The sequence below is a fragment of the Geotrypetes seraphini genome, chromosome 5, assembly GCF_902459505.1.
Source record: "Geotrypetes seraphini chromosome 5, aGeoSer1.1, whole genome shotgun sequence".
NCBI classification, from domain to species: domain Eukaryota; kingdom Metazoa; phylum Chordata; class Amphibia; order Gymnophiona; family Dermophiidae; genus Geotrypetes; species Geotrypetes seraphini.
This window is the reverse complement of record NC_047088.1, coordinates 71,959,459-71,985,525: the sequence shown is the minus strand read 5'-3', so window position 1 is coordinate 71,985,525 and position 26,067 is coordinate 71,959,459. Positions and strand designations below refer to the sequence as shown.

Here is a 26,067-nt window from a genome sequence, read left to right as displayed (position 1 = left end):
CAAACGTAGAACAAAATATTTTCCAGAGAAAGGAAAATGGTAAAACCAAAGAGCATAATCTGAGGTTGAGGGCTGGGGGGGAGACAGAAGGGGCCATGGAGAGGGAAAGGGGGCTGCTTTGGGGGGGGGGTGCTGGGGCCAGCTTTGCTCTGGGAGGAGACAGAAGGGGCCATGGAGAGACAGGGAGAGGGAAAGGGGGCTGCTTTGGGGGGGAGGGGTGTGCTGGGGGGAGACAGAAGGGGCCATGGAGAGATAGGGAGAGGTGTGCTGGGGACAGACAGCTTTTCTCGGGGGGGAGGGGGAAGACAGAAGAGGGCCATGGAGAGACAGTTAGGGAGAGGGAAAGGGGGCTGCTTTGGGGGGGAGGTGTGTCCTGGGGGCAGACAGCTGTGCTTGGGGGGGGGAGACAGAAGGATACAGACAGCGGCCAAGGAGAGAGAGATAAAGAAACACAGACAGACAGACAGACACATCTATTCTAGCACCCGTTAATGTAACGGGCTTAAAAACTAGTCAGAAAATAATGGTATATATTGAAGAACTAAGGCCAGTACTGGGCAGACTTGCACGGTCTGTGTCCCGTATATGGCCATTCAGTTGAGGGTGGGTTGGAGTGGGCTTTGACGGAGACTCCAGTGGATGGGGCTTGTGTACAGTACCGGCAGAGCTCTGGGTTTCTGGCCCAGAAATATCTAAGAAAAAAGAACAATTTAAATTAATCATTAAATTATAACGAGTGCATGTTTGGGCAGACTGGTTGGACTATTTGGGTCTTTATCTGCCATCATTTACTATGTTACACAACAACTACCGGTAACTCCAGAACTGTTCCAAGAGAAAATCATTCACTGAGTTCAAAAATTCCAAACCACCTCAGAACTCAGTGAATGATTTTCTCTTGGAACAGTATTATGACTGCACAGATGGTTTAAAAAGTGATTTTTGGGTCTCCTGAAGCAGATCTCGAAACGGGGCCGCGTCGGTTTAAAAAATGGGGACCCCTGAGAGCCTTAAGATTCTCAAGATAAGTGCATTGCAACTTTTTTTTCCAGAGAGATATCTTTTGCACGAGAGATTTTGATTATTTCATGTTGAGCTTGTAAGAACAATTCAACGTTTTTACCAGTGGTCAGAAAGTGATTTTCCATGTACCAATGCAATGACTGGACGGTAAACTCTTTTCCTAAGAGGAGGTTTTCACCTCCTCTTCAGAGTTTCACATTTCTGAGCAGTTTTAAAGTGTCAGCCGCTTTCTCCCCACTGGTAATTATCACCATAATAGTCAGTCTCCTATTTATTATTATAGCCCTTTTACTGACTAGGTTTGATACATAAGTCCCTGTATTCCCTTAACGCAGCCAAGGTTTAGGCACAGTTCCTCTTTCACACATAAGTTTTGTCTCAACCCCACTTTTTGGGCTTAGGTCCCCTCCAAACCTGAACTGTACCTATTAACTGGCTGGTGGAGATGCCAAAGCCCCTCTAGCCAAAGAAATTTACTGCCAAGACTATCCCCTCCTCCTCGCACTGCTGCAGTCACCTAGAAATAAGCGTGGTACCTCCAGCTGACGACACCGGGACTCCTCGCACCTACTCAGTTCGCACAAAAACTGAACATGTTTGGAGAGTTCCCAGAGTTGTTGGCTGGAGACATCCCGTCGACTTTTGGGTTACTGCAGCATTGCGAGGAGGGAAGCGGCTCAGCAGCAAATTTCTTTGGCTGGCGGGACTTTGGCATAGCCACCAGCAAAGGTATTATGTTTAGCGCACTGAGGGGGGGGAAGGAATAGGTTGCAACCCTCACCCCCCAATCCACCTCTAGGTCCCCACAGAATCAAAGGGTTGGCTACACCCCTGTTCCAGGTAGGGGCCTGATAACGTGTGACAAGAGCATACAGTATTCTGTAATGACACCTAAGCGCAAAGATATTCTAGAAAACTAGCATTATCCCATAACATTAATAAACCTACAGTTACACCAACCATAGACCTGCCACAACTGTGGTTGCCTAATGCAGCTAGAATGTGCATAACTTACAATATTCTGTAAGTTGTGGGAATTACTGGGAACCTTCGCCAAGTCCCACACATGCTCTGCCCTTGTATATACCCCATGCCATCACACACTATAGCACTTTCGAGTGCCCTTATAGAACAGCACTTAGGGTGCTTACTGTGATAAGTGCTCATTTTCTCTACATTCATGTCTACAAAGGGCCAGATGCTGTTCACAATGCATACATTTGTAGGTGCCTACAATGTAGGTGCTAAGACATCACACTTTGCGTAAGTGCACACGCCAGACTGCTGGCAGGCGCCTAGGCCCAGATTCTGTGAATGGTGTCTAAATCAGCGGTTAACAGAATCGCTGCTACCGACGCCTAAATAAAAACTTAGGGATTTAAAGGCCTACATTTCCGATGCCTACGTTTTTGGGAGAATTGTGCCTAACAGCACCTAGTGATGCCTACACATGCCTACTCTGACCCATGTTGTAGGTGCAAGTCCAATGCCTGCCTTTATTTAATGTGTTTTTTAATCGGATTTAATTACTGCAGCAATTAAAGTTGATCAATGCACCATTAGGCGCAATCTAGGTACCTAACGGCGCTATTTACAGAATTTGGCCCACGACTCCTACTATTCTATAACTTGCATCAAACTCCCTAGGCACTTCTCTGATCTGCCCATACTCTCTCCTATATCCAGCCTCCCCTAGAAGTTGTGCACAACAGAATTTGCATACACTGCTCCTAGTATAGCGATTCAGGCCAGTTACATGTGGAACTGCTAATTGGTGCCAGTTAGCACCAATTAAAGCCAATAAAAATTGACTGTAAACTCTAATTAACAGCCAATTATTAAATTAAGTTGTACATGAAACTGACCTTATTCTGTAAATTACATGTGGAAATTTACAGGCTATGCCTAAATTTGGGCTACAAAGTTTATAGAATTTGGAGTATACGTATGTTTAGTGGCTGAATGTCACTACTTAGACTTTTAATTATACATTGAAGTGGTACTGCCTTCAGAAAGTCCTGAAACCTGCTTCTTTTTTTGAGTATGTGACTCTGGCACTCAGGTGCCTCTTCGTATTTTTGACACGTGTGAATGCTACTGGCAAAATAAAAAAAAATTTTTAATAATTTTTTTTGTCAAGAGGGCGTGTCTGAATGCAGAGAATGAGCGTGTCTACACAAATCAGGTTAGGGCAGATGCATGCTAAACAATTAGCATGTGATTAGCGAGTGAACCCTTACTACGTACAAAATAGGTGGCGGTAAGGGCTCAGTTGCTAATCTTTTCTTCTTTGGATGCAAAATTGCAGGCTTACACTAGTATTCTAAACAAAGTGCTGCATGGAATAACCTTTATAGAATAGCAAAATTGGCACATGGTCATTAATAGAAAAAAAAATAGGAATAGTGGCCCTTTTACTATAGTGGTAAAAATGGACTTAGTGCACAGGGAAACCCATGTAAGGGCATGCAAGATCACTTTGTACCACTGCTCTTTAAAAGGGCCCCCGGAAGTCCAACATCATCCATTCAAGTGATTTTTTAAGTGCTTTTGAATATTGAAGTGGCAGCACTTTGAAAAATGAGTTACAATATGTGTGTACCATTTCCTGCTATTATGATTGTACACTGTTTTGTTTTGTCCCCAAAAAAGCAGTATATTAAATTCAAAAATAAACAGAAATACAGTAGAAATATAGCAATAATCTGAATCTCAGATGAAAGACAGCATCGCAATCACATGAATAATCCCACAGCAACTTGTGAAGCAAGAAAAGCACAAAAAAGCAAGAGTAAGGATGTGCTCATTAGCGCACACTCATGTTTTTTTAGTGTGCCTTAAAAATTTTTGTTTGTGCTAAATTGATTTAATGCACAAAATAGAATACATTAAATGTGTTGTTTTTATTTAAAAGGAATACAAATTTGTGACATGAACTAAAAACAACCCCAAATTTCCCCTGTCCATATCCCTAGTAGGATTGTCAACTGAATCCTGATTTGCCAAACAGAGTTGATCTAGTCCTGGTTTTACACCATTGCATGCAGGGACTTGTAGTCTTGCTTTTCTTAGGAAACCCAATTTTGGAAATCAGAACTAAAAGTCTCTGTATGCAACGGGAAAAAACCTGGCTTGAATCAATCCTGTGGGTCAAATCTGGAGCCAGTTGGCAACCCTAATCCCTAGGCAGGGGAATGGGGAGAGTTTATAGACTGCTACCTCAGGTCACCTTCAGTCTTATATTTGTAAAATGTTCTGATGTGCTAGAGAAACTACATTTTAGCATATAAATGCAAATCGTGCTCTAGACTAGAAAGAGAGGAAATATTCCAAAAGCAACTGAGAAAAATCCCTTCTGAAACCCAGGCTTTTTTTAACAGCCGACTGCGGCGGTAAAAACTCCGACGCTCATAGGAATTCTTTAAGTGTCAAAGTTTTTACCGCCATGGCCGGCGATGAAAAAGCCTAACATGGCTTCATAAAAGGGGGAGATAATGCAGTTCTGAGTCCATTAAATCATTTTGTTGCAAACTTCTACACAGACTCCTATCTTCCACAACGGCCACTGTTTTGTGAGTTTTTATTTTCCCCTTCAGCTATGTTATGCATCACTAAACAACCTCTCCTGCATATGCTTCCCTTCCTGCTTTAATTACTAGTGTAATCAAACACCAAACAGGTGCTTTGCAAAGAACACCTCACTAACAAAGCACAACTCAGTACAGAAGAAGAAAAACAGCCAAGTGAACTGTATATAGGCATCTGATCTTTGCACCTCCTTTCTTATCAGGAATGTGCAGGGGGGGCACTGTTTATCATTTTCAGTTTGTTTCCTCCATTTTAGTCTTTTTTGCCAGTTCTTTCCTCACACTCACATTAATAAAAATATTTTAGAACATTAGAATTTTGTAATGCATGCAAACTGACTAAGCATGCATTAATTCATAGGTTAGCATATGTTAATGATTTTATCTACACCAAAGAGCCCTTTAACTAAAGGGTGCCCTAATGCATGGTTCACTCAGCAAAAGAGACTTTCTGTAAAAGGCATTAAATCATTTTGTGGTAATTTACCTGAAAGCACACTTTAATTCCATGGGGAGAGTTTTTGTTATTTTGGGGGGAGAGGGCATGCCAGGGGTGGGGAATAGGCATGGAAGCGTTTAATGCCTATCCCCCACCCCTGGCATCCAATTGTAATGTTCTGATTAGCGTACACTAACTGAATAACATGGATAGCGTGAAAGCACTTAGCGTCAAGTGCTCCTGTATAAATTTTTTGCAAGTCTCATGCACTAATTGAATAATTAGCGTGGGCCGAGACCTACAAAAAACAATTATTTAAAAGTCTTTAAATACTGCCACAGAAAATCTGGGTTTAACATGCAGAAAAATCCCACATTAAAATGTATTAAAGCCCAGGTCTTAATATGTTTTAGTAAAGGGCCCCTACATTTTTTAAGAGTGCACTAATGAACCGAATGTGCACGAACAAATGCATATCCCTTTCTTTTTCTCCTGTATATCTGGATCATTTCTGACTGCCAAGTCAAATTTTCTAACACAAAGAAGAGGTTTATGACTTTGCTGCACCATGCTGTGTTCAATCAGTCATCTTAATGCTTCAAGGACTACAACCAAAAGTACACAGGATCATAAAGTGACTCTGCTTTGCAGGAATAATTCTATAACTGCACTCAAGGATAAAAAGTAATTTTGTTTGTGCAGACTCTGCCAGATTTTCACAGCAAATGTGCATGTATTTTCACCATGAAAATTAATCCAGAAGAACTGTATGCAGATATTAACATCTGATATTTAGGAGGTGCAAATTTTCTGGGTTAAAGTGTCTACTCTTGGACATATCTCCTCAAACAACTGGTACACTTTACATGTAAACAGGCTGCACAAAAGTATGTTTACCCAGATATCAAAGAGGCTATTTTGTAAGAGACCATTGAGGTTTCCCTCTAAAAATATATTCCAAAACTTACTTTAAGTCAGTGACAGCAGACGCTAGAAGGTCGATCAAACTAATATCTATGCATGTGTTATTCTGCTGTAAAAAAGAATTGTTGCCTCTCTATAGCGGGCAGTAAAGCAAAAATGTTATCGGCCCAAAACACCTTCACCTTACAAGAACCGAAGGTCTGCTTCAGTTCAACATTTGTAGGTCCAGGTTTACAGAATTTTAAGACCAAATTGCAAATCTTTTGTGACCCACTATTGCACACACAAAAAAATACATGAAACATATCTAGCAGTTTGCTAGAATACTGGGCAAGTGGTCCGACTGCAAGGCTTACTCAGTCTTTGCACACCTGAACAGCAAGACAGTGATAGATGAATGATGCCAGTGCATGTCCCTTAATCAATGCACTGAACTGAAACCAATAAACCAGCAGAAGCCAAGGCCATGTACCCAGTTTTCACCCCCTCCCCCTTTCTATAGCTTGCTTTGTGGTGTGCACAGACATTAATTTGCGGTCTATCAATACAATCACTTTTTACAGTGCCAGTGGGCAAGTGTTCGGGGAAACAGGTGCCCAATTCCATATTTAAAGCAGCAGTTCTAGCAAAATATTCAGACTCTTCAATGGATAAGGCAGAATATATTCCTTCAGGTACCCCATTTCCATTCTGATTTTGTCTTCATTCCTGAGACACCAGAGAACTTAAAAATCGGTGAACTCATCTCCTATTCACCCACTGTGCCGATTTTTATGACAGGCAACTTACAAGTGGACTCAAGTAGAAGAAATCTTTCAAACCAAAGCCTGGCTATTAAAAAGAGAGGACAATTCTATATGGGAAAGAAGCCATAAAATAAAACCAAAATAGAAACAAGAGGCCCGAGAAGTAGGCAAGACAATGAACTGAACCCCCCTCTTTTACTAAGCCCGACAGCGCGGGCCGACGCGTTAAACGCTCCGACGCCTACAGGGATTGAAGGGGCGTTGGAGTGTTTGCCGCGCAGCACTCGCTCCAGCGTCTTAGTAAAAGGGGCTAAATTATTAATATTACTGCTTCAACTAGTCTTTACTGAGAGCACCTGGGGGTTCTCAAAATGTGTCTCACGGTTTGGGATGTACTTTACGACAAGCACAGAAATGGACTAAATTGCACTTTTGATATTAATAAGTTACTTAAACAGAGTCAATGCTTCTATTCCTTGCACGTAAACCTTGCAGCAAACCTCATTTGTACACCTTGAAGGGCACAGACTCACCTCTGGCAGTGGCACCCCGTTGATGATCAGGTCCGGCTGCTGTGCACTCTGGTTATTAAAGGTGTGTTGGTAAGTGTGATTAGACCCTGTGTTTCTAGTGTTCTGATTCTCCACATTAAGAAAGGTGCTTTCGGATCGACGGCACCCCAGTGGCAAGGTCTGCTGGTGATAGTCAAAGTAGTTTAGCGAGGAGGTGAGGGAAGAGCAGCTGACTACGTTCATTTTGTCCGTCTCTTCCACATCTCGTGGCACCAGGCGGATATCATTCTTGCTAATTTTCTTTTTCTTGTTTGATTTCTTTTGGTGGCCATAGGAGTATTCTGCAATTCTGTAATGAGAAAGAGGAAAGAAAAGGGAAAGAAAAGAAAAAACACAAATCTAATATTGGGATCCTGCTAGGGTGAAGGGTACTGTACAGATCTGTGATTATGATCTTGCTTTATACCTCTGATTTAGTTCAAATGCAGCTACAAGCTCTTTCTTAAGTCACGTCTGCATGCTGCTAATGTTCTGGATTTTGTTGCAACTTATGCCATCTGCCTGGATGTATAAAAAGTTTATATGACAAAGCTAGGAACCAAAACGATAACTAATTACCTAGAGATCATTCATGATTTGCAACACTAGACTAGACACGGGTGGACAGCTAGACAAAGAAAGGGGAAACAGAAAGACTTTGTAAAGGGTTAAGTCATATTTCAGGGCGATGCCTAAAAGATGTGCTGACTGCATATCCCTCTCTTCCCTGTCCCTGCCCCCACCAGGATAAAACAGCTCCAGTTTGAATGGGGGAGGGGGGTTTCTTACTGCAACAGCCCCTGACACATTCCTGCCTGGATCCACTGTATTTCTATCGTAACGCATGATGCTTTTATCATCATTTTTGTCAGCCATAACCATGCACTTTTTGGGCAGCTCCTGATTAACTCTTTAAGGAAACATTGTCTTAGTTCACCAGATCTTCTAGGCTTTCAGATGGTTTGCTAAACTGAAGGCATTTTTTTGCCTGCTCTGAAATGAACTGCAGATCACTCCTTCTGTGTTATGTCTGCCTGCGGTCCCTGGCGCAGGAAGAAACCACTAGGCAAGAAATTGCTTTTCATTGTGCAATTATGTCATCCCACATGGAAAGGAGGCAACTGGATGATAAATCATTGGGAAAAAAAAGAATCTAACCCTTTTTTTGTATTTATTGCATGCACTGCTGACATTAACATCAATCAAATTTGTGAATTGATTCTGAAAGGCACAGTCTCTTGCCTTATCATTGATACATGGATATCAACCATTACCGCTGCCATCCTAAGTTATTTTTAACAAGCTAAGATCATCCTTTTGAATATTGCAGAAAACGAAAAGAAAACCAGCATTGAAATAAGGACATTTCTTTTTAGAATTACATATGTTTAAGATTGTATAAATAACAATGGATATACTTAGAAGCAATATAATTCCTTAAACTGCTAGATTTAAGCATATAATCATATAATATGAGATGTCAAGTTGGCAAAGCCCACCACTTTCTACTCATCTTTCATGCATCTTAAAGAAATTAATGCAGTGAATTCCCAGGCTTCTCAGACACTTATGTATCCAGCACATGCACTCTAGTCCATGATGGGTGATCTAGCTACCACTGACAAGACAATAGCCACCTTTAATCTCATTTATTCACCTAGAACTAGCTTATGCTTACATTGCCAAGAGAATAGCAATATGATGAAAACATCAAAAGACTTTCAGGCATATAGAAACATCATTTCAACATAACACACTAAATAAGACTTCTCTGAAGCTTCATTTGGGCATCTGCAATACAGTTTTCCAAGCCTTAGCAAGTCTTCACTCCACTACACTTTACATCACTTTAGTTCTGACTTAAGGGACAGAACTCTGTAAGATTCTGCAAGAACTCAGGTTATTTCTGCTTCTTGCATTTGTGCATGCAGCAGGTTGATGAAGCCTGAGGGGTCCTGTTTACTTGAAATGTACAAAGCAAAAGTATTTATTTTGCTGCCACCCTTTATTGACCAATTATTTAATTAAGATTGTACCACATTAATCTCCTGTCATCTCACCAAACTAACTGGTACATGGAATAACGTGCTTGTGTGCAATTGAAATTTGTGTCTATGCATTCAGCTGCTGCTCTGGTTTGTTTGACAGACCAGGGTAACAATAACCTGAACCGTTTCACAGTCGGCACCAGGCACTGCAACAAGGAAACCAAGGATCAAAGCAGTCTCTGCTTCTGGACAGAAACAATTTCTTCCTCAACAAGGGAAAGGCCAACGAATGCACTTTGCATTGCGACAACCTCGTGTTTAACTGAGCTCTCAATCACTGTGGCTGTACAAATAAGATTTTAAAGATTGCCTATTTTTTTCTCACTATAAACCTGCCTCTGGCAAAGCAATATTATTTTCCACTTCTTCCTTCCGAGGCAACTCAAAGATGAAGGACAGTAAAAGCTGTGGCTATTTCATCAACAACAGGATTAAGCCACTTACGAGAGCCATTGCAGCTGCTCTTTCATGGCGTCTGATTGATATTCATGTGTGGTTGGGGTCTGGCTGCTAAACTTCTGTAACCCAGGGAACACTATGGGAAAATAAGAACTGTATGGCTATTACATTGGCAGGGGGGTTCATAATGGTCAACACACACTATATCAAGTTTAGATTTAAGAGGATATGCAGAATGACTGCAAAACAGTAAATGCAAGAATTGTGGATATATATAATTGCACCTACGAGAGTTTCTCAAGAAATTAATCGGTAACAAGTTTTGTTCACGGATGGAATGTAACCTACAAAATATTTCCTATGAAATGTACATGTATATGATGCATAGATAAACGATTTCTCTATACAAGTAGAATTTTAAAGCAAACCCTTCCCCTTTATTGAACATATTCTAAGGTTTATGCTCACCTTTTTGGTCCCTATTAGAAATTCTATTTCTCTTGCTTTATTTCAACTTCTGATTTTCATGAATGTCCATCCTTCTCCCCCATGCCGTGTGGTAGATGTGCCCACAATGACCTCATCTGGTGGTGTTGGGGCTGGAACATTACACAATGCCACCAGAAAAGCCTCAGCTACAGCAACTGCCTGTGTGCCCTGTTATATAACTGTCTCAGTGGTACATGCACCCATGAACTCTCCCATTTTTTCTCTCTCAATTCCAGACACTGTAATCTCACATACCGACAGCTCAACATACACTTAAGGTAGGTATTTCAATGGAGAAGTGTGATTTATAGGGGCTAGCATCCCAGATGCAACACATGGTACCAATTTTAGCAAGCATCTCAGCACTTTTTATTATCCAAGTTGTGAATTTTATAAAAGAGTTGTGTAAACTAGAAAATACATACATTTATCAATTTTTCCCCCAATAAGATTTATGACTAAGTTTGGTTTTAAAATCTGTTTGTACTTTTTGGATCTGCTGGATATTTGTTTAGCATTTCAATGCAGTCTGACCTAAGACTGGCCAGCACTTGCTGAAAACGAACTGGTCCCTATGCCTTTTTCAAGCATAATGTATGACAAACAAGAGTTGCTAAAGTGTGAATAGTTTCAAACTCAAGAACAAATCTAATGCACAAACAAGGTTCAAAATGGTCAGAATTGATTTCAAAGGAGACAATAAAATAAAATGGCTTTACCTGCAGTTGTAGGTTCTGATTTCCTTGTTATCCCATTTGCATTTCACTGCCACAAAGATCATAGTGACAAACAGGATAACTGCGATAGATCCCAGGGCAATGATGAAAATCAAGGACAAGTTAACAGATCCCATGGACTCCTGGGCATCTAGAGCTGGGGACAGATATATTAGAATCAAGGCAGAAGCTGAGAGAGAGGGTTTTCCATGGTCATGGGCCACAACAATCAGCTCATAGGTAGTCTTTGAGTTCTCCCCAAAGGCTCTGGTGGTCCTAATCTCTCCATTGATTTGATCTATTTCAAAAAATCCTCTATCTCCTTCTGAAATTTCATACGAAATTCTTCCATTCTCACCCTCGTCGTAATCATCAGCTTTGACCACTGTCACTAGGTAGCCCACCCCAGCATTTCTAGGGATATAGACCTCCGAGGTCCCATTGACCAGAGGTGGTGAGGTTATCACAGGTGTATTGTCATTTACGTCCACCACAATGACTCGGACAGTAGCATTACTTTGCAGGGATGGGTTGCCTCCGTCTTTAGCCAGCACTTTAAATTCAAACGCTTTTGTCTGCTCGTGGTTGAAAGATCTCAAGGCATAGATGTCCCCAGAGTTAGGGTTGATGGACACGTATGTAAAAACAGGCATGTCCCTAACTTGGGATGGGATAATTTGATAAGAGACACTACCATTTAAACCCAAATCAGGATCCCTGGCTGAGACGGACAGTAAATAAGCCCCAGGGGTGTTGTTTTCCTGCACAATGACTTGATAGTACGACTTTAAGAAGTGAGGGTAATTGTCATTCTCATCGGTTATTTTCACCGTGAACGATTTGGTGGATTGCAAAGAGGGGCTGCCTCCATCTTTGGCCTGAATGGTCAAGTTGTACTGATCCCTCTGCTCTCTGTCCAGCCCGCCGTCCACCAGGATGGTGGAAAAACTCTCGTACTCCTGCAGCCGGAAGGGCACGTTCCCGAGAAGTTTGCACTGGACCCTGCCGTTGGCCCCCGAGTCCCTGTCCGAGACCCTGACCAGGGCGATGACGTAGCCCGGGGAGGCGTTCTCGCTCACCTCCACCAGCTCGCTGTTGACCGAGAGCAGGTTGATGACGGGCACGTGGTCGTTGACGTCCAGCACGTTGACCGTCACCTTGCAGTGCGCCGGGATGGAGTTGGGGCCCAGGTCCTTCGCCTGCACGTCGACCTCGTACACGTGCGCCTCCTCGTAGTCCAGGGCCCCGCCGACGTACAGCGCCCCGCTCTTGGGGTCGACCCGGAAGAGCTCCTTGGTCTTGTCCGACACGTAGCTGTTGAACGCGTACAGGATCTCGCCGTTGGTGCCCTCGTCCGGGTCGGTGGCGTTCAGGTCGATGACCAGGGCGCCGGGGGGCGAGTTCTCGGGCACGCTCACGGCGTAGGCGGCCTCCTCGAACAGCGGGTTGTTGTCGTTGGAGTCGATGACCTTGATGTTGAGCTCCACCGTGCCGAAGTTGGGGGGCTCGCCGCCGTCCAGCGCCGTGATCAGGTAGCTGTAGTGGGACTGCGTCTCCCGGTCCAGGCTCTTCTCCACCACCAGCTCGGCGAACCGGGAGCCGTCGCCCCGGGTCTTGATCTCCAAGCCGAACAGGTCGTTGGGGGTGATCTCGTAGGTCTGCACCCCGTAGCTGCCCGAGTCCGGGTCGTAGGCGCTCTCCAGCGGGATGCGGGTGCCCGGGCTGGCCGTCTCCGAGATCTCCAGCTCGATCTGGTCGGTGGGGAAGCTGGGCGCGTTGTCGTTCAGGTCCTTGATCTCCACCTTGATGACACAGATCTCCATCGAGTTGGTCATGACCTCTAACGAGATGACACACTTGGTGCTTTGCCTGCACAGCAGGTCCCGGTCTATCTTCTGCTTGGTGACCAGCATCCCCGAGGGGTTAATGTCCACCACGTGGGGGGCCGAGTTGGAGACGACTCGGAACGCGGGCTGCCGGGGGTCCAGCACGAAGCCGGCATCCTTGGCGTCCTTGGCTATGTTGGCGATCACCGTGCCGGCTCTTTGCTCCTCCTCCACCGAGTATTTTAAGTTGATGAGGGCTCGAGTCCGAGTCCAGGACACACTCAGCAACAGCAGAATTGTTAGAAAATCCATTTCCGAGACTTAGCATACACGCATTTAAAAAAGAAAAAAAAAAGAGGAAAAGCTACCTCCCACGCGTAATTATTTTATCTTTTTTTTTTTGGTAAAGAGGATTGTGAGAGTATGGGAGGGAAACATGTACAGCACACGGTGATGAAAAAAGTCCTGCTAGTCAATTTCACCTCTATAAAGTTAAAGAATTAAGAAAATACATAATTACTTACATAAAAAGAGAGAGAAAAAAAATCTGCAGGTATAGCTGCAAAATCAAAAAGGGGAGGGGCAGCAGTCAGGTTTTTCTTGGGTTTTCTAGATTTCTTAGCAGGTAACTGGAGACAGGCGAAATGTTCTCAATCCACAGTTAAAAAAAAAAAGAAAGAAAAAAAATCCCCTCAGAAATGACTGTGGCTAGAATGTGCACTTTAAACACGTCCTCATGGCTAACTCAGAATGGATCTCCGATCAGGGCTGAGAGAGGCGGCGAAACGCTACAAAGCCCTGCTGTTTCTCCGATCATGACAGCAGAAAGCGTGGGAAGGGGGGGGGGTGGAAAAATCTGCAGATGCAGCGTCAATCGGAGTCCTCGTACACCATCCGCCGGGCCCTCCCCAGCCACACATGGAGTCAAATCACAGCAAATTAGAGAATGCAATTGATAAGTCTCACGGCCAGCATATGGTCCCCAAACACAAAAGCATACGCCAGTTTCAAAGGAAATCGGTTTATTACCAATGAAAATGACCAAGTTTTCACCTCTCGGTTTGGCTCCGGTAAAAGTAATAATGGTATTGGATGGAAAGTCAGGGCGCTAAGCAGGTGCAGATTACACTCCAGTCACCCCCTCTGCTTGCAGGATCCAGGCATTTGATAAATCCTTTCAGGCATTATCTTGCAACCATTCATCCAGTTAGCAATTAAGCACCAGGAAAAATGTGTTAATCTCTCTGTGCACGAAGTTTTTACTTCCAGAATAATTTGATGGCATGCTTCATAGGAAAGCCATTGAAGTTTATCGTAATTGTTGTTTCTCTGTGTCAATATCCCCCGGTGAAGGAATTTGCAAGTTTTGTGTAAAAAAAAATAAATTTATTAAGTTATTAAAATCCAAGGCTCCAGAATCCTAGAAGAAAGTTGCTGGAAGACTGAGGATGCACCCGAGCTTTCCTCTTTCTGCAAACACCATCCCGGTGCCTGGGTTCTGAATGAGGATGCTCTTTCACTGCTAGAGCTGTTCTCCCTATCTCTCTGCACCCAGACGCCTCGCACATAGCTGCTGCTGCTGCAAACTGCCTGCCACAAGTCTGGAGAGAGAAAGGGAGAGCGCTCCCAGGGACGGAGGCGAGTCGGGATGCAGCCAATCAGAGTTCTCGGGAATGAATTACTGGCAGAGAGGGCGGGGCAAGTGCCAAGGGGGGCAGTCGGCTTGAAATTTCCAACGGAGTAGAAACTTACGTGAGCAAGAGAAAGGGAGAATGCGGTCGAGGTACAGCCAGAGTCCTCGCTCTTATCCCATGGATTTATTGCATCTTATTATAGCAATTTCTCTCGATCGCTTCCATTTTTTTTTTATAAAGCACCTTGTTCGGCTGTTTCTAAGTTTATTTTTTGTGTTCAGGTTCAGTTCTTTGCTCCTCCCCCTCATTCCCCAGTATCTCTTAGTAGATCATTTTTTTTGTTGTTTGCACTGGGCTTTTTCGAGGAGTTTTGTTCTTGTCAGTAGATCCTTCATCTGTGACGTCTGTTTTGCATTCCAAATTGGACGGCAGATGCAGTAGTCATTATTGACAACAGTGGACGGTGCTGTAAACCTTGGAGAACTGCAGCTCAAATAAAAGCTCGGCCGTCTGTCTTTTGCACAGCTTAATGGAGTGAATCTCTAGGACATGGTCATATTTCAAACGTGTATGTTTCAAGCACTTTGTTTTGCTGTAAGCACATTTTTTTTTTCTGTTCAGCAGAGCGACTATCACATCAGCTATTCCAGCTTGCCATACAAACAGTAGTATAGATCGGAGGCAGATCTTTGCTATTTTCTATCATGCAGTGCCGTGCAATGGGTTAGGGACAGAGAGAGAAATATTTTACCCTAGCATCATATCCTCTCCATATTTAAGCGTGCATTTTCTATGCAAATAGTAAACAAAGATATTGGCTGGCCACACTAGATTGGTCCATTCGTTCCTGCTTGGGAGTTTAAAATCGGATTTAATGGTCTTGGCATTCTTGGATCCTTAGTTCAAAGAAAGAACCTTAGCCCATAGTTATCTGAGGTATCTTAGTTGTGCAAAGTCAGAACAATTAAAACAAATCAAATACCATTTTCATGTAAATTATTCAAAAGATGGCTATTGCAACATCAATGAATATCAACAATACAGATAAGTATGCTAATTAGAAATAAAACACACACATGCTTTGGTCTGGTTGCTATTCTAATAGCCAAAGATGATAAAATTAGTGATAGAAACCTAAATATAATAAGTTCAGTGTTACGTTTGGATTAGTCAAATGTACAGCGCTTTCAGTGCTATAGAAGTGATAAATAGTAGTAGTAGTTAGGGGTAGGAAAGTTATCTATAGAGTACGAAGAGACAGAGATTTTGCCCTGTTGAGCCTAGGGGAAGAAAGCTTTAATACCTATGGCCCAGCCTCCTATCAGTTATTACAAAGCTGCAGTAACTGCAAATGATTCATGACAGGTCCATCCCAGAGTGGCTTGTACAGAAAAAGAGAGACACTAAGCTCGCAGTAAACCTAGCAGTACTTGAGGCAAAACAAAGTCACAAGATATCTGTAACCAAGACTTTTAAGTATTACACTCATTTTTCTGCCCTGGAGTTATGATCTGAATGCAAATGAATCCTTAATCTATTTTTTTTTCCATGTCATCTGAAATGGAATGCTCATAAATTATAATTTAAAAAAAGGGATGAGAACACTGAATATATTTGAGAAATACCCATTTAAAACCCCAGAAAAACATACACCATTTTATTTATGGCGGATAATGGGCTTGACGGACCTTCGGTTTGTCCCAGTATGGGAATTCTTATGCACAGGACAGAGAAAAAAAAAAAGAGGCAACTCAGCTACAAGAAATAATGCCCATCAAGCTATGAAATATTTCATACTTGAAGTATGATTGGGTTAGGGCAGGGATAGGCAATTCCGGTCCTCCAGAGCCAGAGCCAGGTTAGGTTTCCAGGATCTCCACCATTAATATGTATGAGATGGATTTGCATGCACTGCCTCCTTGAGATGCAAATCTATCTCATGCATATTTATTGTGGAGATCCTGAAAACCTGACCTGGCTCTGTCTCTCAGGGACCGGAATTGCCTACCCCTGGATTAGGGCAACTGTGCACAGCTACATCACTAGTGTACTCAGTCACCCTTTGAATTATCTTAGCCCAGGGGTAGGCAATTCCGGTCCTCGAGATCCAGAGCCAGGTCAGGTTTTCAGGATATCCACAATAAATATGCATGAGATAGATTTACATCTCAAGGAGGCAGTGCATGCAAATCCATCTCATATATATTCATTGTGGATATCCTGAAAACCTGACCTGTCTCCGGCTCTCGAGGACCGGAATTGCCTACCCCTGTCTTAGCCCTATCACCTGGGACTTTCCTTCAGGAAGACCCCCGTGTTTTCCCGAACTATTGTCGGGGTTTCCCATTACCTTGGTGAGGTTATAAAATCATAATAGGTGGAATTCTTGCAAATATAGTTAGGTTTCCTATTTCCTGAAAGTGGAAACACCTTTTTGAAACCCGGACTTTAGAAACAATACATTTATTCAGAAGCTAAATTATATACATTTGAAAACTTCTGTCTTTAGCCGGCTGGTATTTATAACAGTAATTTAATCTGGATGAGTGGTTGCAAATAAAAGTACTCCTGGGCATGGTTCTGAAAATGAACTTGCAGAGATATTTCAAAGGGTGTATTGGAGAGCTGTGCCTAAATAGGAAATGAACAGCACAGTAATTCGTTAGGATGCTTTTACGTAAAAGGGCTTTTAGCAGGAAACACACCGAAGCTCAGTTCCCCTTTAAGGTGAGCGACGGAGGCTGGTGATGTTTCCTTGTGGCGAAAGCCTGTCAGGAACCCACAGATCAATGAAAGTGAACTGGCGCCTCCATGATTTGATTGAGCTGGAGCAAAGAGTCTGAACGGAATCTTCAGCCATTATCAATCCCCCCAGGTGGCTAGAAACGAAAGAATTACTCAGGTAAAATTACTAACTTTGCAATGGCATTTAAAAAAAAAAAAAATGTGCAGAACCAGATAACAATAAGCTGGCATCATCCCGCCTGTCCCTTGAGAGAGCTAATAGAATGTCTATCTGTTGCTGTCTTTTAAAGCGGAGAATAATTCAATTCATATATAATGGCATTTACCTTTGTAATTGCAATCGCACTGCAGAGAGAGGCTTTCCTAAGGAGTCCAGAGAGCTCTCAAGCTTGCCCCAGTGAGGAGAAGCTCCAGAGTTCCTGGCGGCTTGCCCAGCTCCCCTACCTTTCCCCTTGTTTTGGTGCTGAAATTTTGTATTGAACTGCCATAGCAATCCTGTGCAAGCAGTGTGTAAGGACGAGCAAGAAATAAGCGTGCAAGGGCGTCTCTGATAGGGCGCCTCAAATAAGCTCTATCTTTCGTGTGTGTAAAGTTAGCCGTTTGACAGACCGGTGCTGAAAAAGAGTTCCCAGTTCAATTTTGCGTTTTCTCCCACCCCCTCCATTTTAGTAGTCTACAACAGCAAGTGAAAATAAAATCACGTCATCTTTCAGATTTCGCCTAGTACCCCCGTTAGAAGTGCGCCTAAAGTACGAAGTGTGTAATTAAAGCCTTTTTCTTTCATTTAACATTTCCTTGCAGAATTTAGTGGCGCTCACAAAACGAGGGAAAAAAGTAAAGAACAGATTGAGTGGGAGGAGTGGAAAGGTTTGTGAAAATAAAATGCCTCTAATAGAGTGTCATGCTCAAGCTAAAGGTTCCACTCTGTCATTTTACTCTGTAGATACCAGATAGAAAAAATATATATATATTTTTTCCAGAGCTGTTGCAATTGGAAAATATTTATTTTTCCACCATGCTTCTCGGCAGTGTTTAGAGGGAATGCAACATAGCATGCAGGAAACAAGACTGACCAGTTTTTCTATACATTGACTCCATTATATTGCTGCTATTATGTTCCTAGCAATGGAAAGAAAGAACAAGCGAGGAAATGCAGCTCGTCTCGTCTAGTTTTTCTATACAGCTTGGGGGAGGGGAGGAAGGAAGAAAATAAACCTATTTGTAATTGCTTCTGAGACACAAGAGAGACATCTAGTGACCATTGCAGGGATAGATTGAAAAAAAAACCCAGAAAATAGTCCTCTTGCTCCAAATCAATTTAAGTGAATGGGGAAAAAATGTGAGATCTTCGTCAACCTATATTAACTGATTGAGTTAATTGGCATTTAACTTGACTTACGGAAACATATTGGCAATACAGGTCTAGAAAGAATCTGAAGAGGCTCTGAAATTCTTAGAAAACATCAGTGCTAGTTGACCCCCACCAAAAAGTCAGAAGAGACTAATTACATACACTATAGCTAACTCTCCAAGGTTTTTGAAACCTAAGACTTTTTTTGCTAAACTACTAAACTAAACCTTAGGTTTGTATACCGCGCCATCTCCACAAGCATAGAGCTCGGCACGGTTTACAGGGTTAGGTTGAAAAGGAGCTACAATGAAGGGTTATAGGAAAGGAGCTAGGAAGATAAAGAGGAACAGGGAACCAAAAAGCGGGAAGTGTTAGATTTTTGAAAAGAGCCAAGTTTTCAGGTGTTTGCGGAAGGATTGGAGGGAACTTGAAACTCTGAGCGGGAATGTGAGGTTATTCCAGAGTTCTGTGGTTCTAAAGGGGAGGGACCTTAAGAGTGTTTGCCTCAGAAAATTAGTCATCTCTTGTGTTTAATACTGAGATAGATTATCCTTCCTACCTTAGTATACACTGGGAAGGTATCTTGGCAAAAGAGACTAATCACAGGTAACATTATAGCACATATTAGCAGAACAAAACAGGCAGCTTTGCAATTCAAATGGGTACTTTTTCTCCTTAGCAGGCTTTATTATGTGGCACTCCTTTTAAATATTTATGCTTTGCTTTTCCAGGTTACAAACTACAGTAGTTCAAAGTAATCTACAACAAATACCAAAATTGAGTGCAAATTAACATGTAAATGCAGCAATGACAACTTTAAGTGAACACATAAGTAGCCCAAATAATCTCAAAATGTAATAAATTAAAACAAATATACCTAAAGTCCAAATTCATAAAACTTACAGGTAAATAAATAAAACCACATAACATCATCATACATTAGATTATAGAGAAGATAATTGTCAAAATCATTTCCATGAGTAAAGCAGTGGGGAGAGTGTGGCACAGTGATTAAAGCTACAGCCTCAGCACCCTGAGGTTGTGGGTTCAAACCAACACTGCTCCTAGTGACCCTGGGCAAGTCACTTAATCCCCCCCATTGCCCTAGGTACATTAGATAGATTGTGAGCCCACCAGGACAGAGAGGGAGAATGCTTGAGTACCTGAATAAATTCATGTAAACCATTCTGAGCTCCCTTGGGAGAATAATATAGAAAATTGAATAAATAAAATAAAAAAATAAAAATACATACAGAAATTGACTGTTGCAAAATTACTTGCTTGATATGCAAATACATAAACATATATACAATCAGTCTATCTATAACTTGTGTGGGGGCCATTCTTCTGTGTGTGGGGCAATTTTGTAAAATGGTGCATAGATAAGATATAGGTACCTAGAGGTGCTGGTAGGATCCTGCTCTAGCAAGGAACTTAAGTGCCTATTTTCCTCTAAAGCAGAGAAGGGCAGCCTTGATCCTCAAGAACCACAACCCAGTCAGATTTTCAGGATTTTCCCAATGAATATATAGGAAAGCCTCTGTTTAGTGTTTAATTTCCTCCCACCCACCCCACGGCTGATCTTTTGATTTATAGGCTCTTTTCAGCCAAATAGGAACAGGACATTGCTTTGGTAGGATTTTTTTCTGCTTTCTCTTCTCGGGGGGGGGGGGGGGGTTTCATCAGGTGCGAGGACTTCTACAACCACAGTATGGCTGGGAAACATTGTGTCACTAAAGCTGTTGCTCAGGTTACAGCTTCTGTCTCTGTGCAGACAAAAAATGTTACCCAAGCAGAAGGGGTGGTTCCATGTGCAAGCTGTCTTCAGATTTAATCCCTCATGAAGAAAGTAAAGGAAGTGAGAGAGGAGGTGGCAAGATGAGACGCATCTGTGAGAATGAGAGGTGCATCAATGAAATGCTTCATGAGGCTTCGAAGATTTCCAGCAGTGGGGAAGAAGAGGCTGTGCTGAGGGAGGACAGCTGGACTTGCATTAAAGGACGCTGCAGGACTGATATTGTGACTCCACCTGCCCTTGAACTGAAGAACCGGTATGCAGCCTTAGAAGTGGAGGAGATGAGCATCCCAAGGAGAGGAAGGACCAAACTTCAAAATAATCCAAGTTATGAAGACCACTAAGAGGTGTAAGGTAATGGTGGTTGGTGATTCTCTTTTTGGGGGTACAGAGGCATCTATTTGCAGCCCAGACATGATGTCTCAGGAGGTATAATGTGTGTCTGGTGCCATAATCCAAGATGTTATGGAGAGCATGCCGAGACTCATCAAGCCTAATGACTATTATCCTATGCTGCTCATCCATTTTTGCACTAATTACTGCTAGATACCCCTCTGAACTTATCAAAAATGACTTTGTGGCTCTGGGAGAGAAGGTGAAACAGTCGTGTACACAGATGGCATTCTCGTTAATCCTCCCAGTCAAGGGTAAAGGTCCAGGCAAAGAAGTTTGCATACTGGAGATAAATATGTGGCTGCATAGATGGTGTCGCCGAGAGCATTTTGGGTTCCTAGATTATGGTGATTTTCCAAGGGCTGCTGAGCAGGGATGGTGTGCATCTACCAAAGAAGGGAAGAAGTGTCTTTATCAGCAGACTGGCTAACCTACTGAAGAAGGCTTTTAACTAGAATCGTTGGGGCAGAGTGATCAAAGTCTCCAAGAATCACTAAATACTTCTACACAAATGGGAAAAGATTTCAATGTCTAGAAATCAGTATATATTAATGCTCAAAGTATTGAAAATAAAGTTCTGGATCTAGAAGCTGTGTTGAAAGCGGCTGAGTTGGATTTAGTGGCAATCACAGAGACATGGTTCACAGAGAACAATGACTGGGTTATAGTTACATCGGGCTAGAATCTGTTCAGGAAAGGGGGTGAGGCATTATATGATAAAGATCATATTAAAGCCACACAATTGTAGGGTCTGCAGGGTAAAGAAGAGGCACTGTGGGTCAATCTTGAAAGAGGGAATGGAAAATGTATTTACATTGGTGTAATATACAAGTCTCCTTCACAGTCAGAAGTGGACAGAGATTTAATATTAGACATTCAGAATATAGTTGTAAAATGGGAAGTATTACTAATAAGTGATTTTAACATGCCAGATGTTGATTGGGGTATCCCTGTTGTAGGTTCTTCTAGAAATAGGAAGATCATGGATTTTCTACAAGGAGAACTGTTCCAGCCACGTGGTATGGGACCATACTGGACTTAGGGCTCCTTTTACGAAGCCGCATTAGCAGTTTAACGCGCGTAATAGTGCGCGCTAATTTGCCAGCCGCGCTAGCTGCTACCGCCTCCTCTTGAGCAGGCGGTAGTTTTTCAGCTAGCGCAGGGGTTAGCGCACGCTAAAAAGGTGTGTGCGATAAAGCCACTAGCGCGGCTTCGTAAAAGGAGCCCTTAGTATTTGCAAATGGAGAAAGTGTTTCCGATGTTGGGTGATCATCTGGTATCCAGTGATCACTGCATGGTGTGGCTTAATATTAAGACAGGTGTAGAGAGGGCTCATTCAAAAGTAAAGGTTCTAGACTTTAAAAAATTAACTTTGTTTAGATGGGAGATTACGTCAAGGAATTGTCTGAATGGGAACATTTGGAAGAAGCAGGAAAGCAGTGGACAGAACTGAAAGAAGCTATTGTAAGGGCATTAAACCATTTTGTAAGGAAAGTAAGAGGAAAAGAAGGCTGCTTAGGTTCTCAAAAGTAGTAGCTGAAAAGGTAAGGAAAAGAGGTTAGCTTTCATAAACTACAAAAGATCGTAGAAAGAGGGAAACCGGCTAAAATATTTGGAAGGTGAGGCCTCCAGAATTGTACAATATTCTAAATGAGGTCTCACCAGAGTCTTATACCTCTTTTATCCTATTGGCCATACCTCTCCCTATGCACCCTAGTATCCTAGTTTTCGCCGTCACTTTTTCAACCTCTTTGGCCACCTTAAGATACAATCACACCCAAGTCCCGCTCTTCTGTCATGCACATAAGTTCTTCACCCCCTAAAAAGTACCAGTCCCTCAGGTTTTTACGGCTCAAATGCATGACCTTTCATTTCTTAGCATTAAATTTTAGCTGTCAAATTTCAGACCATTCTTCAAGCTTCACCAGGTCTTTCTTCATGTTGTTCACACCATCCTGGGTGTCTATTCTATTGTAGATTTTGGTATTATTTGCAAAGAGACAAATCTTACCCGACAGCCCTGCAGCAATATCATTTATAAAAATGTTAAAAAGAACAGACCCAAGAACAGAATCTTGAGGCACACCATTGGTAATATCCCTTTCCTCAGAGCGATTTCCATTGATTACTACCCTCTGTCGCCTTCCACTCAACCAGTTCTTGACCTGGCACGTCACCACATCTAATGCACTCCCTCTGTCCAATTCTCTGGTCTCCCAGTCAAAGAAATCGATCAGATTTGTCTGACAAATGCTGATGAGAAACAACACCGAGTGAACACATCCAAGTTGATTTTTCCAGCATTTTCAGCAAGCTGATGCCAACATTTTGGAAAGGCTAGTTTCTATTGATGAAACATGGTTAAACCACTATGATCCTGAGACAAAACAACATCCATGCAATGGCGACACTCAGGTACTCCAAGGCCAAGGAAATTCAAGACCCAAAAGTCAGCTGGAAAAGTCATGGCCACAGTGTTTTGGGATCTTCCAAGGGCCAAACAGATAATATCTACTACTGTAACTTGCTATGCCAATTAAAGGAGGCATTGAAAGAAAAAAGGAGTGGGAAGCTATGGAAATGAGTTTTCTTTTTGCAAGACAATGCACTTGCTCACAAAGCTGGCAAGATGTTTTGACGCAGTTGGGGTTTCAGTGTATAAACCATCCATCCTACTCACCAGACCTTGCTCTATCTCAGGCATGTTCAACAGGTAGATCACAGAGGGGTCAGCGGTAGATCGCCAGCCCCACTTGGCTTCATCTCTCCAGCAGCTTGCTCCATCGCTAGGAGAGAGCTCGTGCCGGCAGGTCGTCTGCCGAGGGCTTGCTGCAGCTGCTGATTCTTTGCCTGTCTTTTTCCCTGCCTGCGTGAATCTTGCCTGCGGGTGTATTGGGGGCACTTGTTGTTTTCGTGCCAATAGTTTATGGATACCCCAGTGGGCTGCCACCCGTGCCCCGCAATGATATGCCACAGCCCCAGCATCATACCTGGTCTCCTGCCTCTCAGAATCACCCATTCCTGCTCCCGCCCCAATACCACTTAGAAGTGTGTTATATACCGGTCAATATCCATTCACCCGGGCTTTACCTGAATACACTTACTCTATTAGTGTCCTGGTCCTTGGTCACTTTATAGTTCGCTTTCATTTAATGTTTTTGGGTAGACACAACAAAGTGTCAAGAATTTGACGATTTTGGCGGGCTTTTCCAATTTTGATCTAACTTGCCTATGCCTTGCCTTCAAATTGGTTCAAACCACTGTGACTTTTGCTTGCCTCTGCAATTTTATTTTGCCTATCCTTTGCACTATTCTACACTGCAATTTTATTTTGCCTTGCCTTTGCGTTGATTCTACACTGTGGCAGAATTTATTAAATCACGTGTAGTGGTATTTGAACTTATTTGGCGGTATTTGATTTTATGTGATTTGCTGGACAGGTGTTTGAGTTTTTTGATGATTGTTTGGTGGTCAATACTTGACCTAAATTTAACACAAATTATTCAATAAAAGTTAAAGAAAGTTATTATTCAATAAAACTTTAAGAAAAAATATTCTTTCCATTTCCCCTTGCAGTTCTTACTGGGTCTTCATCTCTCTGTTTTGTATTTGCCTAATAGCTGATCACATCCAAGTAAATGACAGAAGATTCATTAAAAATGGGGGGGGGGGGAGGAATCCTCCAATTTTATTGTGTTAAAATTTTATTTGAAACTTAATTTTCATGGTGGTAGATCACTGGCACTTTTGGCCAGAAAAAGCAGATCATGACCTGTTCGAAGTTAGACATGCCTGCTCTATCTGACTATTTACTGTTTCCAAAGCTGAAAAAGAGTTTTTCAAAGGGCAACAATTTTCAAGTGATTTGGAAATAATTGCAGCAACGGAGCAGTATTTTGGTGAACAGACATCAGAGTATTTTTGGAAGGGTTACAGAAACTTCAGACACGATATGCCAAGTGTGTTGAACTTAGGGCTGAATATGTGGAATAACTTGTAAGTTTCATGGCTCCACTTCATTTCCTTTTTGGTTGGACTAAGAACTTTTCAGAACCCTCTCATATTTGCACACTTGTGGGTAAACACTGGTATTCTACAACTTATGTGCTATATGATGATCCCCAACCTGTTTGACACCAAGGACCGCTTGTTATGAAAGCAAATTTTTCCAGGGACCAGTGGGGGAGGATTCAGGGCGGGTTTGTAGGCAGTTTAATACACAATATACATTGCATTTCTATTATTATTAAGTTATAATATCGTAATAGAAATTATACAACTTACCATAATGCAGAATCGGAGCCCTGAGCTTGTTTTTCTGCAATCAGAGGATCCCATCTGGGGATGATGGAAGACAATGACATGCCAGGCTGAAAGAGATCCCTTTGTGCAACATCTTTCCATCCCTTCTTCCCATCCCACACAGCAGAACCCTATCAACCCTCCCACCATGAGGCCGACATACCTCCATTCTGAACTGCAGCGGCGGCAGAACTGAACAGGCTGCTTCGTGGCCTTCCCCTCCTGGGCCTTCTCTCTGCTGCTGCATTACTGATGACATCATAAGGTATCTTTCCATCTCTTCCTCCCATCCCCCACGTGCAGCAGAACCCCAATGACCCCACCAACCCATCCCCCTACGCAGCACCTTTCCTTCTCTTCCTCCTATTCTCCATATGCAGCAGAACCCCGATGACCCCGCCAACTCATCCCCCTGCGCAGCACCTTTCCTCATCAGTGATGTGGCGGCAGAGGGAAGAGCCCAGCGGGGAAGGTAGCGAAGCAGCCTGTTCAATGCTGCCGCCACTGCTGTTCAAAATGGAGGTATGTTGGCCCCACGGTGGGAGGGTTGGCGGGGTTCTGCTGTGCGGGATGGGAAGGAGGGATGGAAAGATGTTGCACAAGGGGATCTCTCACAGTCTGGCTGTCAGACGGCCGCGGACCAGGGTTTGGGGACTCCTGCTATATGACACCTGAGTGTAGACGCCCTCTGTATATAATTGTCCCCTCTATGGGCAAATTTGTTTTTTTGTTTGAACAGATGTTTATAAAGAGAATGAGGGAATGAAGTTTGTATTTATGGGGTGCTACTTTTGAAAATTTGAGCATCAATGTGTCATATACTGAGAAAACTGAAAACACTTCCTCTATTAGTGTCCTGGTCCTTGGTCACTTTATAGTTCGCTTTCATTTAATTATGGCAAGGAGTTTTCTTGCCATAATTTTCCAAATAGAATACACACACACTTTAAAATCTGGAAAAGTTCACACAGAGAAAGGTATGTACGGCTATAAAATTGCATATGCTATTACTATTATTGCTACCAGTAGCGTAACGAGGGAGATGGTGCTCATGGCGGTGACGTCTATCATTGCCACACCAAGTGCCCCCACTCTTCCC

The 26,067-nt window shown here is 42.7% G+C and overlaps 1 protein-coding gene across 4 annotated transcripts in view; it reads right to left on the bottom strand.

Moving 5' to 3' along the window:
• The window catches only part of PCDH19 (protocadherin 19), a 262,819-nt gene extending 248,497 nt beyond the window's left edge, over positions 1-14,322 (bottom strand). For 3 of the 4 annotated variants that reach the window (XR_004539645.1, XM_033946690.1, XM_033946692.1), the window contains exons 1-2: positions 10,926-14,322; positions 7,253-7,580 (exon numbers count right to left, since the gene is read on the bottom strand). Coding sequence is in view for 3 of the 4 variants with exons in the window: in XM_033946690.1 (XP_033802581.1) it covers positions 7,253-7,580; positions 10,926-13,060 (2,463 nt within the window). In the remaining variant the exon portion in view is untranslated. The remainder of the gene's footprint in view (positions 1-7,252; positions 7,581-10,925) is intronic. The other variant, XM_033946693.1, reaches the window with a different exon arrangement.
• Positions 14,323-26,067: the final 11,745 nt, after the last annotated feature.